Raw genomic sequence first — 15109 nt, 5'->3', positions numbered from 1 at the left:
GTAAAAATGCCCTGTGAAATCCTAAAGGTATGCAAAAAAGTGTCACACATGTGGTATCGCCGTACTCAGGAGAAGTAGGGCAATGTGGTGTATTTTTACATATACCCATGCTGGAGGAGAGAAATATCTCAGTAAATTGACAACTTTGTATAAAAAAATTGAAAAAGTTGTCATTTACAGAGATATTTATCTCACCCAGCATGGGTATATGTAAAAATACACCCCAAATCACATTGCGCTACTTCTCCTGAGTACGGCGATACCACACGTGTGACACTTTTTTGCAGCCTAGGTGCACAAAGGAGACCAAATTCCAATGAGTACCTTTTAGGAGGGCATTTTTAGACATTTGGATTCCAGACTTCTTCTCACACTTTAGGGCCCCTAAAATGCCAGGGCAGTATAAATACCCCACATGTGACCCCATTTTGGAAAGAAGACACCCCGAGGTATTCCATGAGGGGCATGGCGAGTTCATGTAAAATTTTATTTTTTTGTCACAAGTTAGTGGAATATGAGACTTTGTAATAAAAAAATAATCATTTTCCGCTAACTTGTGCCAAAAAAACAACAACTTCTATGAACTCGCCATGCCCCTCACAGAATACCTTGGGGTGTCTTCTTTCCAAAATGGGGTCACATTTATACTGCCCTGGCATTTTAGGGGCCCTAAAGCGTGAGAAGTAGTTTAGAATCCAAATGCCTAAAAATGCCCTCCTAAAAGGTACTCATAGGAATTTGGCCCCTTTGCGCACCTAGGCTGCAAAAAGTGTCACACATGTGGTATCGCCGTACTCAGGAGAAGTAGGGCAATGTGGTTTGGGGTGTATTTTTACATATACCCATGCTGGGTGAGAGAAATATCTCTGTAAAATGACAACTTTGTATAAAAAAATTGGAAAAGTTGTCTTTTACAGAGATATTTCTCTCACCCAGCATGGGTATATGTAAAAATACACCCCAAAACACATTGCCCTACTTCTTCTGAGTACGGCGATACCACATGTGTGACACTTTTTTGCAGCCTAGGTGTGCAAAGGGGCCCAAATTCCAATGAGTACTTTTAGGATTTCACAGGGCAATTTTTATGCTTTTGGATTCCAAACTACTTCTCACGCTTTAGGTCCCCTAAAATGCCAGGGCAGTATAAATACCCCACAAGTGACCCCATTTTAGAAAGAAAATACCCCATGGTATTTCGTGAGGGGCATGGCGAGTTCATGTAAAAAAAAAATTTTTGTCACAAGTTAGTGGAATATGAGACTTTGTAAAAAAAAAAAAATTCCATTTCCGCTAACTTGTGACAAAAAATAAAAACTTCCATGAACTCACTATGCCCATCAGCGAATACCTTAGGGTGTCTACTTTCCGAAATGGGGTCATTTGTGGGGTGTTTCTACTGTCTGGGCATTGTAGAACCTCAGGAAACATGACAGGTGCTCACAAAGTCAAAGTGCGTAAAATAATTTTTTTGCACCATAGTTTGTAAACGCTATAACTTTTACCCAAACCAATAAATATACAGTTATTGCATTTTTTTTTTTATCAAGGACATGTAGAACAATAAATTTAGAGAAAAATGTATATAGAAATGGAGTTTTGTTTGAAAAATTTTACAACAGAAAATGAAAAATGTCGGTCAATTTTGATTAATATCAAAAAAAGTAAAAATGTCAGCAGCAATGAAATACCACCAAATGAAAGCTTTATTAGTGAAAAGAAAAGGAGGTAAAATTCATTTGGGTGGTAAGTTGTATGACCGAGCAATAAACCGTGAAAGTAGTGTAGTGCAGAAGTGTAAAAAGTGGTCTGGTCATTAACCTCCTTGCCGGTATTCCCGAGCATGACTCGGGGTTAATTTTCGCTGCCAGGAGCGGTAATCCCGAGTCACGCTCGGGGTAACATTGCAGTCCCCCCTCACCTTCTGCCGGCGATCCGGCGATGTCCTGTGCTGCGAGCGCCGGCCGGCATATCACTTCCGGGTTCCGTTCCCTACGCAGCAGCTGCGCATGGGGGCGGAACTGGGCGGGAGATTCAAAAAAAATATAAACACAAACAGTGACACACACACATAAAATAGGTTATACAGTGTAATCTGAGAGGATTACACTGTATAACCTCAGAGCTGACATTTTATTACTGTACAGTGCCCCTTGCCTGCAATTTTACTGTAATTTGTGCCCATAAAACAAATTTCATTATTTTTATTACATTATTAAATAAAATTATATTATTTATTAGATTATAATTCATGATTTTGTGTTTGAAACTTTATCACATCTGGGATGTCTACTAAAGTCTTGTTTGGTCAGGTTTAAGTAAGTAATTACTAAGAATTGCAAGCCTACAATACATAACGCCAAATTTCATGCAAAAAATTGTACCACTTTTGGTACAAAATTCCTGACATAATCATACCGCCAGGGAGGTTAAGGGGGTTTAAGCTAGGGGGGCTGAAGTGGTTAAAGGGCTTCTGTCACCCCCAAAAAGGTTTTTTTAGGCTGATTAAAATCCTTATACTGCGATTTTTTCAATATATAGGGCTCTTGCCCTTTTCTGTTGGCTAGTTTCTTTAAAAACTGCACTTTTATAATATGTAAATTACCTCTCTACCAGCAAGTACGGCGGTTACTTGCTGGTAGCAGCCGCATCCTCCTTTAAAAAACGCCCCCTCCTCCTGCTGATTGACAGGGCCAGCGAGCGCTCTCCTGCTCCGGCTGGCCCTGTCTGCAATTCAAATTCTGCGCCTGCACCTCATTCGGCGCAGGCTCTCTGAGAGAAGGACGCTCGCTTCCTCAGCACTCCCTCAGTGCGCCTGCGCCGATGATGTCACCTCTAAACCCGAAAGAGAAGACGTCATCGGCACAGGCGCACTGAGGAAGTGCTGAGGAAGCGAGTGCCCTTCTCTCAGAGAGCCTGCGCCGAATGAGGTGCAGGCGCGGGATTTGAATTGCAGACAGGGGCAGCCGGAGGAGGAGAGCGCTCGCTGGCCCTGTCAATCAGCAGCAGGAGGGGATGCGGCGGCTACCAGCAAGTAACCACCCTACTTGCTGGTAGTGAAGTCATTTACATATTATAAAAGTGCAGTTTTTAAAGAAACTAGCCAACAGAAAAGGGTAAGAGCCCTATATATGGAAAAAAAAATCACAGTATAAGGATTTTAATTAGCCTAAAAAAATATATATGACTTTTGGGGGGTGACAGAAGCCCTTTAAGGGGACCCACTGCCACCTTAAAAGCTGCAATGCTAAACATGTGGATGTTTTATGCCTCTTTTACATATCTGCTATAGAAACATTGGTTTATAGAAATACGTGGTGTGAACCATTATCTTTCAGTCAAGTCTATAGGGAAGTGGAACAGGAGGCTTAGACTTGTAGTTCTACACCAAGCTCTCACACTGAGCGGGCTACTTGACGCACACGAGGGCGCGCATTGTGGAGACCGCCTACAAGACGCGGGGGCGCGCACAGCTAGGTGGGGTGTGGCTCGTCAGCTTGTCGGTAACGCGCACGCAGGGAGGCGGAGGCGCGTTCTTGCGTTGAAGTCTGAAAGTTGTGTCGGACTCCCAGGGACCGCTCCGGCTGAGCGGCAACATGGACGACCTGGGTGAGTGACGGTCCGGGGACTTTGGGGACCTGTATGGTGGGGCTGTGCGTATGTAGGGACTGGGGCACGACATGTGTGCTCGGGGTTGGCTCACTGGTCGTTTACAGCTAACGGGGCGACTATACCCTGGACCCAAGTGTCACATGGAGGAGCTTGTGTGTGATCCGGACTCCTGCGGGTGTGCTGGGATGTCCTGCTGTAGGGTAGCGGTTATCAGCGTGTTACTCCTGGCTGACATGTCTGCTGCCAGCATTCTTGTAGTCGCCTTCCATAGGAATGCATGGAGTTGGTGATTGTGTGCAGATCATTGTATCTGGACCGATCTCCGTCTGTAGACGTCAAGGGGCATTGAAGATATCTTCCAGAATTGTCATTGTGGAGCCTAGAAGACAGTTATGTGACCCTCCCCAGCCTGTACAGAATGCCAGTCTCTGGACTGCATGCCTTGTGTTAGGGGGCACCACTGACCTATATGTCTGAAGATAAGGGGGGCAGAGAAGGAGCTGGTGGTCTTTGCTGTCAGTGGAAATTAGGATCACAGTGGTCGCTGATTTCTGCAAGAAATGTATTTGACTAGGAATGCATTGTTTTTTTTATTTTTTATTAAGGTAAATATTATATCTAGTCTTATGGTGAGTGTTCTTGACTTGTTTGTTGCACAATGGAGCTTTATAGCTGCGGTCACATTCTTGGTGTATATTGCTCGGCACATCCTGTATGTGACACATTTAAGTTACACTAGATACGTGCTTACATGACATTCAGGCACTTGGAAGAGGACAATGTACACAGCATCTCAGAATTATGCTTCATCCTCTTTTACTATTTATAATGTGTGTTTCTAGGAATGTACCCGTCTCTTCGTACTGCTGACAGGTCTAATCCTAAGGGCCCAGGACCCAGTGCCTCTGGCACCTATGTTGAATCCCTGCTGTTAAAGTGATACTTTCTGTGCCCAGAAAGGGGTGCTGGCTTGTGGCCCCCATCTATTAGATAGAGCAGAGGGACTCTGCAAGGAGTGACATAGCCCTGAAGAATTTAGTTGATGAGGTGTCATGTGGTCGTCCATTGATGTAAATGGGTCCTGTGTAGTATTGCATCTTTCTGCAGGAATCTGCACCCTCTGATCAACTCATTGTTGGGGACGCTGCTTTAAATGTCTATCTTCAAGAAACAACCATGTTAAGGCCTCCTGCACACGAATGTGTGCGCCCCGTGGCTGTGCTGTGGCCCGCAATGCACGAACACCGTCCGTGGGGCAGCAGATCGCGGACCCATTCACTTTATTGGGTCCGCGATCTGGCCGTTCCGCGAAAAGATAAAACACGTGCTATCTTTTTGCGGAACCGAAGTACAGGACGAAACCCCACGGAAGCACTCCGTAGTGCTTCCATTGCGCACCATTCTGCATCTCCGGATTTGCGGACCCGTTGAAGTGAATAGGTCCGCGTTCGTGATGGGCAATGCACAAGGAACGGTGCCCGTGTATTGCAGATCCGCAAATGCGGTCCACAATACTGCAACGGGACACCTGCAGCCGTGTATAGGAGGCAGAAGGCTACTTTCACACTAGCGTTTTATTGCGGATCCAGTATGGATCTGCAAAAACGCTTCCATTACAGAAATACAACCGCATGCATCCATTACAGAAATACAACCGCATGCATCCGTCATGAACACCATTGAAAGTCAATTGGGAACGGATCAGTTTTCTATTGTGTCAGAAAACGGATCCGTCCCCATTGACTTGCATTGTGTGTCGGGACGGATCCGTCTTGCTCTGCACCATATCGCGGACAGAAAAATGCTGCTTGCACTGTTTTTCTGTTCGTGATGGGAGCGCAACCAAACAGAACGGAATGCACTATGGTGCATTTCGTTTAGTTCTGTTTTTGTCCCCTTTGACAATGAATAGGGACAAAACTGAAGTGTTTTCATCCGCTATTGAGATCCTATGACTGATCTCGATAGCGGAATTGAAACCGCTAGTGTGAAAGTAGCCTAAGAGAGGTGATCTATTTAAGACTCTGATACACATTAGACTTCGATACACTGCCATATCTGTTTTTCGGTCTGTGGATCTGCAAAATTTGGATACCGGCTGTGTGCATCCTGCCCTTTCTACGGGCTCTATAAAAGAAATGCCTATTCTTGTCTGCAAAATGGGCAAGAATAGGGCATGTTCTATAACGTCCTCTTGGATGCTGACAGCACACGGTTGTATGCATTTTTTGCCGCTCCATAGAAATCAGTGGGTCCTGGTGCAATTTTCAAAAAATGCAGATCGGAAGCAGAGCAAAAATAAGGTTGTGTGAATGTAGCCTTTGTAGGCCTCATGCACACAGCAGTATGTTTGGTTTGCATTTTTTGCTGGTCGGAGCGGCCCATTCCTTTCAATGGGCTGCAAAAGTTGCGGACAGCATGCTGACCGCCTCCGCGCATCTCTTCTACGGCCCCACAAAAAAAGTAAGCAAAACATGTCTTGGGCTACATGCACACAGTGAAAAACGGACGCAAAAATATAGAACATGTTCTATGTTGACTCTTTTTCACTGACCGACTGCCCCCATACAATTTAATGGGTCAGTTTTTAAACAGACCTATTCATTTTTAACGTCTGTTAAAAATGCACAGTTTGTCTGTTTTTTTAAGGGACTTTTTTTTTCAGTTGTGTATATGTAGCCTTATTTTTGTCCCTTTTCAGGATACGGATAGGACATTTCTATTGAGGCGAAAAAGAAATGGCTGCAACCACATGTCGGCCATCCATGTTTTGCGGACAGCAAAACAAATAGGGTCAAGTGCATGAGCCCTAATGTGTGTGGTGGGCGCCCGACTCTCCCTCGGCAGATGTCGGGGAGAGATTGAGCATGACGCTGGATCCTGTTGTTCTCCTGGGAGATAAGCTGCCTCAGCTTTCACCCCTCTCCGAGCCAAATGTGGATATGTATGAGGGATTCAGGAGAGGTGGCTCGGCCGACAGCTATTGAATGTGTATGGCCGCCTTTAAAATGAGGCACATGTCCCTGTGACTTATTGAACCCTGTTATAGCGAGCCTAGCCCCTCTGCGTCCGATTCAGTGAATGTGTCTTGGATGCTCACAGTCCTCCATAGTGATAGCTAGTCTTTGCGGGGGTTCTGATCAGGGTTCTTTTTTTGCCCCTATTGGTCGTGTACTATATTTTGACATCCCATGTATCTGGTTACTGCGGTGCAGTTTGGACAGTGGTAAAGGGTCAGCGTCTTAATCGGTGCCCTGGGCATTGAGAATGTCAGCGGTAACGGGAGAAGCAGCCCCGTGTTATTTCAGGGACGGCTTGTATACTTCTTGGCCTGCCGCTCGCTGTTTGTTTTAAGTAAAGCGTAATGTAGGCTTTTAATCTTGGCAGGATTCGTGGCCGCTCTTAACCATGTCTGGTAGTTTGATGTGCCCGGCCTCATGTAATACCGTATGTAGCATGTTAGCGTGGTGGCTCGCGTCATTACAGCTGGCATAGTTTTTTCTCTTTGGTCGAGGCGTGTTCAGCTTGTCATTATTCTTCTGCGGTGAATGCACATGTACTCTCCGTCACACATCATTTACAGGAGTGTTAAAGGAGGACAAAATAAGATTAATCCCAACAGAAAACCGGAATCCTACCGCAATCTCCCTCTCTAGTCATACACTTGCCTAATATCTGGGGTAATCTTAGGTGCCCCCGCGCATGGTTAAATGCATTTGCAGAAAAATCTGCATCATAAATAGTTGTCCATGTATTCGCATGTCTACTCTAAAGATCTGTGTTCTGCTGCGGAAAACGTGATATGTTGTGGATTTTGTAAAGCCGGATTTCTTCATAGATCTCAACGGTAAATCATATTCCACAATGAAATCTGCATCGAAATCCGGAATAAACCCCGAATGAACCTAAAAATACATACGGTATATGCGGATTTCAGTGCATGTTTTTCCACCACATAGTAAGGCACCGTTGTCTGGTGTCCTTAATCCTCATTCACATGTCAGTGTTTCACGTACGTGTGCTGTACGTGTTCTCCGCGGACAGCACACGTCCCCATTCATTTGAATGTGTGTTTTCACACATCAGTGTATTAGCACGGTCTGTGTTTTCAGCACGGATGCATGTCCTATCTTGGTCCGTGTTCCTGGATCCCTCACGCCCATTATAGTCTATGGGTTCGTGAAAAACACGGATGCAACACTGATGCCATCCGTGTTTAATCCGTATTTTACGGATCATTAAGAAGAGATCCTTTGAAAATTATTTTTAAACTGTTCAGTGTCGGTAAAACATGGACAGCAAAAAAACGGACCCAACACGGATCTGTCACGGGAGAAAACACGGATTGAACACGGTCCGTGTTACCACTGATCCAAAACTGACACAGACGTCTGCATGAGGCATTACACTGGAGCAAGTAAGGCCATGTTCACATCTCCAGTGACTGTTTCTGGCGGAGAGCAGCCTGTCGGAGTTCCCCACATGCGACATTGGCGGAATCAGCTGCCTTCTGGGATAGATGCTCTGTTTCAGCCTGAAAAATACTACTGTATGCAGCGGTTTTTGTCCGGCCTGTCGTATGAGGCGTGCCGGAAATGTGTAGTACAGCGGCTCATAGCTGGGGAAGATTTCAGCCATCCTTTGTGCCATTGATGAAGAATGTGTAGGCGCAGTCATAAATTAGGCGCATACTCTAGCCGTCCTTGCTCCTTAACGGAAATTCATGGCACCTATTGGTCTGCATCCAATTCGCGTCTGTTGCGGTTTCAATGAACATGTCCTATTTTTCTCCATTTTGCAGACAAAAATAGGTCATTTCTATATGAGTATAGAAAAAAATGGTGGCGGGCACACACACAACCTGACCGTGTGCATGAGCCCTTAAAAGAAAAGTATGCAGAGACTTCACCTCTCATTGTGAGAGGCCCTTTAAAATGATAGCAGTATCCTGATTTTGGGGGGCAACTAATCCTTGGCGTTAGTTTGTGTTTTCTAATGGTGTAAATTGATTTCCTTTTTATTTTTTTATTTTATTTTTTTATTATTATATCTTATTTGGGGGAACTGCTTTTATTGTACAAAGAACAGATGTTGTGTAAGTAGAAGGCTCGGCTTGTGTTTGTTGACTTTATGGGGCAGAATATATACTTTCTTACATTTTCCTATTACGGTTGCTCGTAGCACTGCCAGGTAAATATTTGCTGAGCACGTATGCTGTTCTGCTGCTGATATTTTACACGTATCGCTTGCGATTTAAAGGAACCTTACAGATCAGATATTTTAATGTAAATTATTATTTACTTGTAAAAGAGACTGCAGGCGTACTAAAGGCCAGGGGATACGGTTTTAGCTTTTACGCAATATTTCACATTTTTAAGACCTCACCCTGGACGGACTTCACCTAAGCATTTTTTTTAAATAAAAAATTCCGGAAGCCTGTCAGCCCCCTTTACGAGTGTGTGAATGCACTTGAATACAGGTCTAGCACATAACCACAATACGTGTGTGAAGGAGCCTGCCATCCTTTTCATGGCCTCGGGCTGCTGTATCTTGATTTACTGTGCAGTTTAATGTCATCTCTTGGTTTCTGTGCATAGCCATTTCATCATGGGCGCTAAGGACCCTTATACACAGGCCCATCGTGATGTGTTTGTGCCGCTGTGATCACCCGCTGGACGAGCATTTTGCTTGATTGTTGGTGACATATTTCCAAGACTGGGAACAAGTGTTCCCACAATCATTGTCCCATTCCTCCACCTGTTTTCTTCCCTAGTCACGGTGCCTCTTGGGGGTGAATACCTGTTTGATATAGCTTGCATGATCTATTTTTATTATTCAATTTTCAGGAATATGGCAAAAAAAGCTGTGTGGCGCCGAGTCTTGAGGCAAGATGGGGCACTGTATTAAAAGGGAATTCCAGTTATCCTCTATCGACTGGATTGGGATAATTATTTGGCCCCTTTAACACGAGCGTGACGGATTAGGTCCAGGTGCGTTCAGTGAAACTCGCACCATTTTGCAAGAAAGTTCACTCAGTTTTGTCTGCGATTGCGTTCAGTTTTTTCTGCGCGAGTGGAATGCGGTTTGATGCGTTTTTTTCACGTGCGTGATAAAAAAGACTGAAGGTTTACAAACAACATCTATGAGCAACCATCAATGAAAAATGCATTACATCTGCACTTGCTTCCGGATGCAATGCATTTTTTACTAAAGCCCCATTCACTTCTGTGGGCCAGGGCAGAATATAGAACATGCTGCGTTTTTCACGCAACGCAGAAGTGATGTACACAGCCCCATAGAAATGAATGGGTCAGGATTCAGTGCGGGTGCTATGCGTTCACGTCATGCATTGCACCCGTGTGAAAGGGGCCTTAGGTTGGTTGCGGTCCAACTGATGTGACCTAGCAATCATGAAAACTCCGAACCCCTCTCTGAAATGAATGGAGAGGCCTGTGCTGCTCCATTCATTCTCTGAGATGGCTGGAAATAGCTGAACGCTTCATAGAGAATGAGGCAGCACAACCTCAACCTCTCCATTCATTTAGGGTGAGGGTACAGAGCTCTTGTGATCGCTGGGGGTCACATCAGTCAGACCACCACCTATCTGATAGTTATCCCCTATCCTGTGGATAGAGAATAACTTGATATAACCAAAATACCACTTTAGGGATTCAGTTTGGAGCAGTTGGCCCTCGCTGGCGATAGACTTGGTGGGAGAGATTTATCAAACTGGTGTAAAGGAAAACTGGCTTAGTTGCTTTTAGCAACCAATCAGATTTAATCTTTCATTTTCCAATGGAGCTCTGACTAATGAAATCTGGACTCTGATTGGTTGCTTGGGCAACTAAGCTAGTTTTCCTTTACACCAGTTTAGAAAAATCTCCTCTGGTGAGTTTATCGAACCCTAGGCTCCAGGAATCTAGTTCTCAATCATGCAATTTACATAGCTTTGGCTGCCCTTTTCTGCCAACACCCACATGGTGACCATGACTTAACCCCACCAGATCAGAAGATGGTTTAGTCACTGCACAAGGTTTCTTTTCCTTTTTCTAATCTGTTGTATCATGAGCATTGTTATAGATTCAGCCATACTATACAAGTAGTAAGATCTGCAGCCTCTCCACAGCTCTGGATGCTGAGATGTGGCCTCCTACAAGTCTATGGGAGCCCAGTAATGGGTCTGTACTAGTGGTGGGTTGTATGAATCTGCGATTCTCCAATGTGATTGAGACAATTTGTGGTGGAGTCCATGCTGCAAATCCTTACCAAATATGCAGCTTGTGAGCCCAGTCCTGAGAACATTCCGGCGCTCTCCAGGCTTTTGAGCTTGCATTGGTGAAGTAAGGTGTGTGTAGGAGCTGCATGACATAGCTCCGAGGTGGAATTCTAGGGGGAAGGGATTTTGGCTGTTGAGAGATGGGTGTGGGAGGAAGGGCCTGCTTCCTTACATTGCTTAATTTTTGTTTCCTTTCATTTTTAAATGTTTGCCCAGATGTTGAACCTCCAGGAGTTTCCTTGTCCACTGCACTCTATCACAGTCCATGCTGGAGATTGGAGGTCCTTCCTAGATCTCCACATTAGAGTAACAAGCTGATCTAGCACATACACACCACAGGCTCTGTGCATTCCGGATGTCGTGTCACTCATTTTCTGTGTAATTGCATATGGCTTAGTGACTTCAATTAGAGACCGGGCTCTGACCCTTAGCAGCCACTCGTCATTGCCTGGCACCAGTGAAGATGAAAACAACACGCAAACTCGAACACTTACACTGGTGGTTTTAGGATATGGCCACAGGTGGTGTAAAAATTGCATGGGGAAAATCCACTGGTGAAGATTTATCAAATCTGGTGTAAAATTAAACTGGCTTAGTTTCCCGTAGCAACCAAACAGATTTCATTTTTCACAACTACTTTGGAAAATGAAAGAGAGAATCTGGTTGCTATGGCAACTAATTCACTTTTCCTTGAAACCAGTTTTTATAAATCTCCCCCACTGTGTTTTACAGAAGTAGCAATGTGGACGAGAAATCTCATTCTCGCGATGCTTACGAAATCCCCAGTGTAAATGAACCTGCATGGCGCATTTTAAGGGTATGCAAATCTTCGGCGCATCTGCTTGAAATGATGTGGATGTTGTTGCAGAAGTGCTGCTGATTTGATGTGGCTTGCACCATTGGCAACATATCTGCAGTGTGTGGATGAGAATTCCTAAAAACTGATTGGGGGTCATTTATCAGAGACTGACTCTTATAGCCCCTGCGCTGCAGGAGGTCATACATTAGCAGTCCGTGTGTCTGAAGTGAAAACTACTACAGTCCCTGACTTGGAGTAGTTTTCACTCCTCTTTGACACTTGTTTTCTGGTGTAAATGTTAGTACATTTGCTGGGGCAGATGTGCATCTATTCAGTCACGTGTAAGGGCTCATGCACACAAATGTATTTTCTTTCCATGTTCGTTCCGTTTTATTTTCGTGGACCGTATGTGGAACCATTCATTTCAACAGGTCTGCAAAAAAAAAACTTAAGTTACTCCATGTGCATTCCGTTTCCGTATGTCTGTTCTGAAAAAAATAAATAAAATAGAACATGTCCTATTTTTGTCTGCATTACGGACAAGGTTAGGACTGTTCTATTAGGGGCCAGCTGTTCCGTTCCGCAAAATACGGAATTTACACAGACGTCATTCACATAATACAGTGAACAAATTATTTGCTGAAAAGCCCATCCTTAATCGTTTGGCAAAGGTTTCCTAATGCCGGGCAGATTGCACATTGATTGGTAAATCAGCAATGGCGCAATTGTTTTAGTACCTGTTGTTGGGTAAGTGAATGCTTGCGGCAGGTCATGAAGCCACCGATAACATCCTCATCAGCTCTATGCATTATCCAGTCTGACCTACAGTATTCACAAGCCGCTTGTTTGTCAGCGGCTGATGGGTTAATGGCAGCAGCGGGTGCTTCCTGCGCACCTTTTGGTACATAGGGTGATTTGTCGTTTTGTCCTAGCTGGTCTACTCTGTTATACGCAGTGTATAGACTCGCCATTCCTGCGCACTTACTCACTGAGTGTATGAGGTTACACAGGATTAGATTACAGTAGAGAGCGGTGTGTAATGAGTCCGCCGGGCATGGAGACACTGGGGGCTCTGTTTCACTTTTCAGGACTGCCTAGAACTGCTTTCTACAGCTGGACAGAGCTTTAGGTCCTTTATAAACAGCAGCAGATGCAGGACCTTGCTGTCCACCATCGTCTGCCACCCTGAGGTCATTTTTGTTCACACTACGTTTGTCATAAAGTAACAGGATTCTTTGTGTTGGATTGACAAAACTGATATTTTCTGCATCTATCGGATCAGTACAGCCGCACTAAAGAGAAAAAAGGTGAAAACACATACAGAAGAGCTGGCCATATGCTTTTGTTTAGGCACCAGCTATGTCTCCCTACCCCCCAGCAGACCACATACCTCCCACCCTCGGGGGCACAGGCTTACTCATTTCAGCTGACCGTCCTTATGTTCTGAATAGGGAGAATAGAATAAGCCCCTGACAAACACCTCTGGAAGTGGCTTATCTTCCCAGAGAACTAAAGAATTGGGCATGTTGATCTTGAACAGCCTGATCTTTCCTTACCCAAACATCTACCAGGAAGTCCTCCTAGCTATATATAATCAGCCGATCCAGCTGAAATGACGAGATCCAACATTCATGTGTATATCCAGCTTAAGTCCTCATGCACGGGACCATATGTATTTTGTGGTACACCAACTGTGGATCTGCAAAAAAAAGGATACTGACCGTGTGCATCCTGCAGTTTCCTCAGGTCCAGTCGTATAAATGCTTATTCTTGTCTGCAGAACGGAATAGAAAGGGATACGTTTTTTTTTTTTTTTTGAGGGTCGACATGCACAAGACGAGACAGATAGTACCCTGTGCGCTGTCCACATTTTTTTGTGGCCCCATTGAAATGAATGGGTCCGCAACGAAAGCGCGGATGAAATGCAGAAAAAAAATAAGGTTGTGTGCATGAGGACTTGCTATGCAGTAAATTAGCAAGGATTAGCTCTATTGTCATTCAATTGAATAGATCCTTGGCGTTTTCTTGCAGAATCCACATAAATAAATAGTGTGTTACTTATTTCTTTGGGGTGCCAGTTGTCCTTAAATTTGACACAGATATCATTGTGGAAACCAGTGTCAGATCTGATGCTCTGCATCCATGTAATGTCCCCTTAATGGGCTGTACGAGTATGTAGTGAGTTTCAAGACACATTTTCTGTCTAATCATATGTTCAGTCTGCTGTTTGGACCTTTGTAGAGGATAGAAAATTGGGACAGAAGCTGAATGCTTTCAGTAGTTGTTCATCTTCAGGGGGCCCCCCTTCCTACCTGGCTCGACCTGTGGAGTTTAGCATAGTCGTCTGCTCCTCACTGCTGGGTTCTGACTTCTTTCGTCCCCTGCCATCGCTGCCTTGCTCCGGTCTCTGCGTGTCAATGTCCTGTTTGACGTGGGTCACATGGCCACCGAAGCCAATGCTTGGCCAAAGCGTTGACGTGTCCGACAGAACGGCCCCCTGTAGATGAACAACCCCTTTAATTCCTAGCATGACGCTTATGAAATCAGAGTGTGACCAGGTGAAGTGTACCATATCACTGTGTCTGTGATAGTATATTGGATATGTAAACCCTTCCACATTTGTAGTCTGTGAGTACTCCCTTACGCTGGGTTCAGACCTGAGCGTTCTGAAACGAGCGCTCTGTATGCGCGATTGTACGGGCGTTTACAATCGCGCATACAGAGACTGGCGTTCACACATTGTCGCGCGTTCCCGAATTTCTATGTGCGGGAACGCGCGACAAACGCCCAAAAAAAAGCTCAAGCACTTGTTTGAGCGTCGGGCGTTTTACAGCGCGATCGTACGCGCTGTAAAACGCCCAGGTGAGAACCATTCCCATAGGGAATCATTGGTTCTTGCCTGTTGTGCGTTTTACAGCGCGTAGGAACGCGCTGTAAAACGCTCAGGTGTGAACCCAGCTTTAGTGATTGGTGTTTTTTAACTTTCACGTAAATCCCACAAAGTGGTTTGTGTTGGCTGTCCATACACATGAGAAAGCTGTTAGCCTGTGATCACATTGTGTTTCTGATGCAGGTTTAGCGTGTACAAAGCTCTCGACCTGCTCTCTAAACCTGTCCATAAAGTAACGTTGGCTTCACAGAGACCTAAAGTATGTCCTTCTGGACTTTAGCTGCTATATGTCAGTTTACCACAAGAAAAACATTTTTGCAGTGGGATCTTTTGGGTGACTGTATGGCTACATGCACACTGTGCGTATTACGCGCTGATTTTTGTGCAAAAAAATCCACAGCATAAGCCGATCCTCTAAAAATATACGCTCGTTTGTATGGGGCCTTATACACTACAAGCTAAGTAGATGAGCTTTTCAAAATGTCATGTACACCAGTGCTGATATTGTCCTGCGGATATTGTTGCACGGGCA

General features: G+C 44.7%; 1 protein-coding gene across 3 annotated transcripts in view; it reads left to right on the top strand.

Annotated features, from left to right (window-relative positions):
• The first annotated feature begins 3472 nt into the window (after nt 1-3472).
• The window catches only part of PXN (paxillin), a 47277-nt gene continuing 35640 nt past the window's right edge, over nt 3473-15109 (top strand). For all 3 annotated transcript variants that reach the window (XM_044275426.1, XM_044275425.1, XM_044275424.1), the window contains exon 1: nt 3473-3609. In XM_044275426.1, coding sequence (XP_044131361.1) covers nt 3597-3609 — 13 coding nt within the window. In that variant the 5' untranslated portion in view covers nt 3473-3596. The remainder of the gene's footprint in view (nt 3610-15109) is intronic.

This window comes from Bufo gargarizans, chromosome 1, assembly GCF_014858855.1.
Source record: "Bufo gargarizans isolate SCDJY-AF-19 chromosome 1, ASM1485885v1, whole genome shotgun sequence".
NCBI classification, from domain to species: Eukaryota; Metazoa; Chordata; class Amphibia; order Anura; family Bufonidae; genus Bufo; species Bufo gargarizans.
Note: the sequence above shows the minus strand (reverse complement) of the source record. Positions and strands in the feature narration are given on the sequence as shown.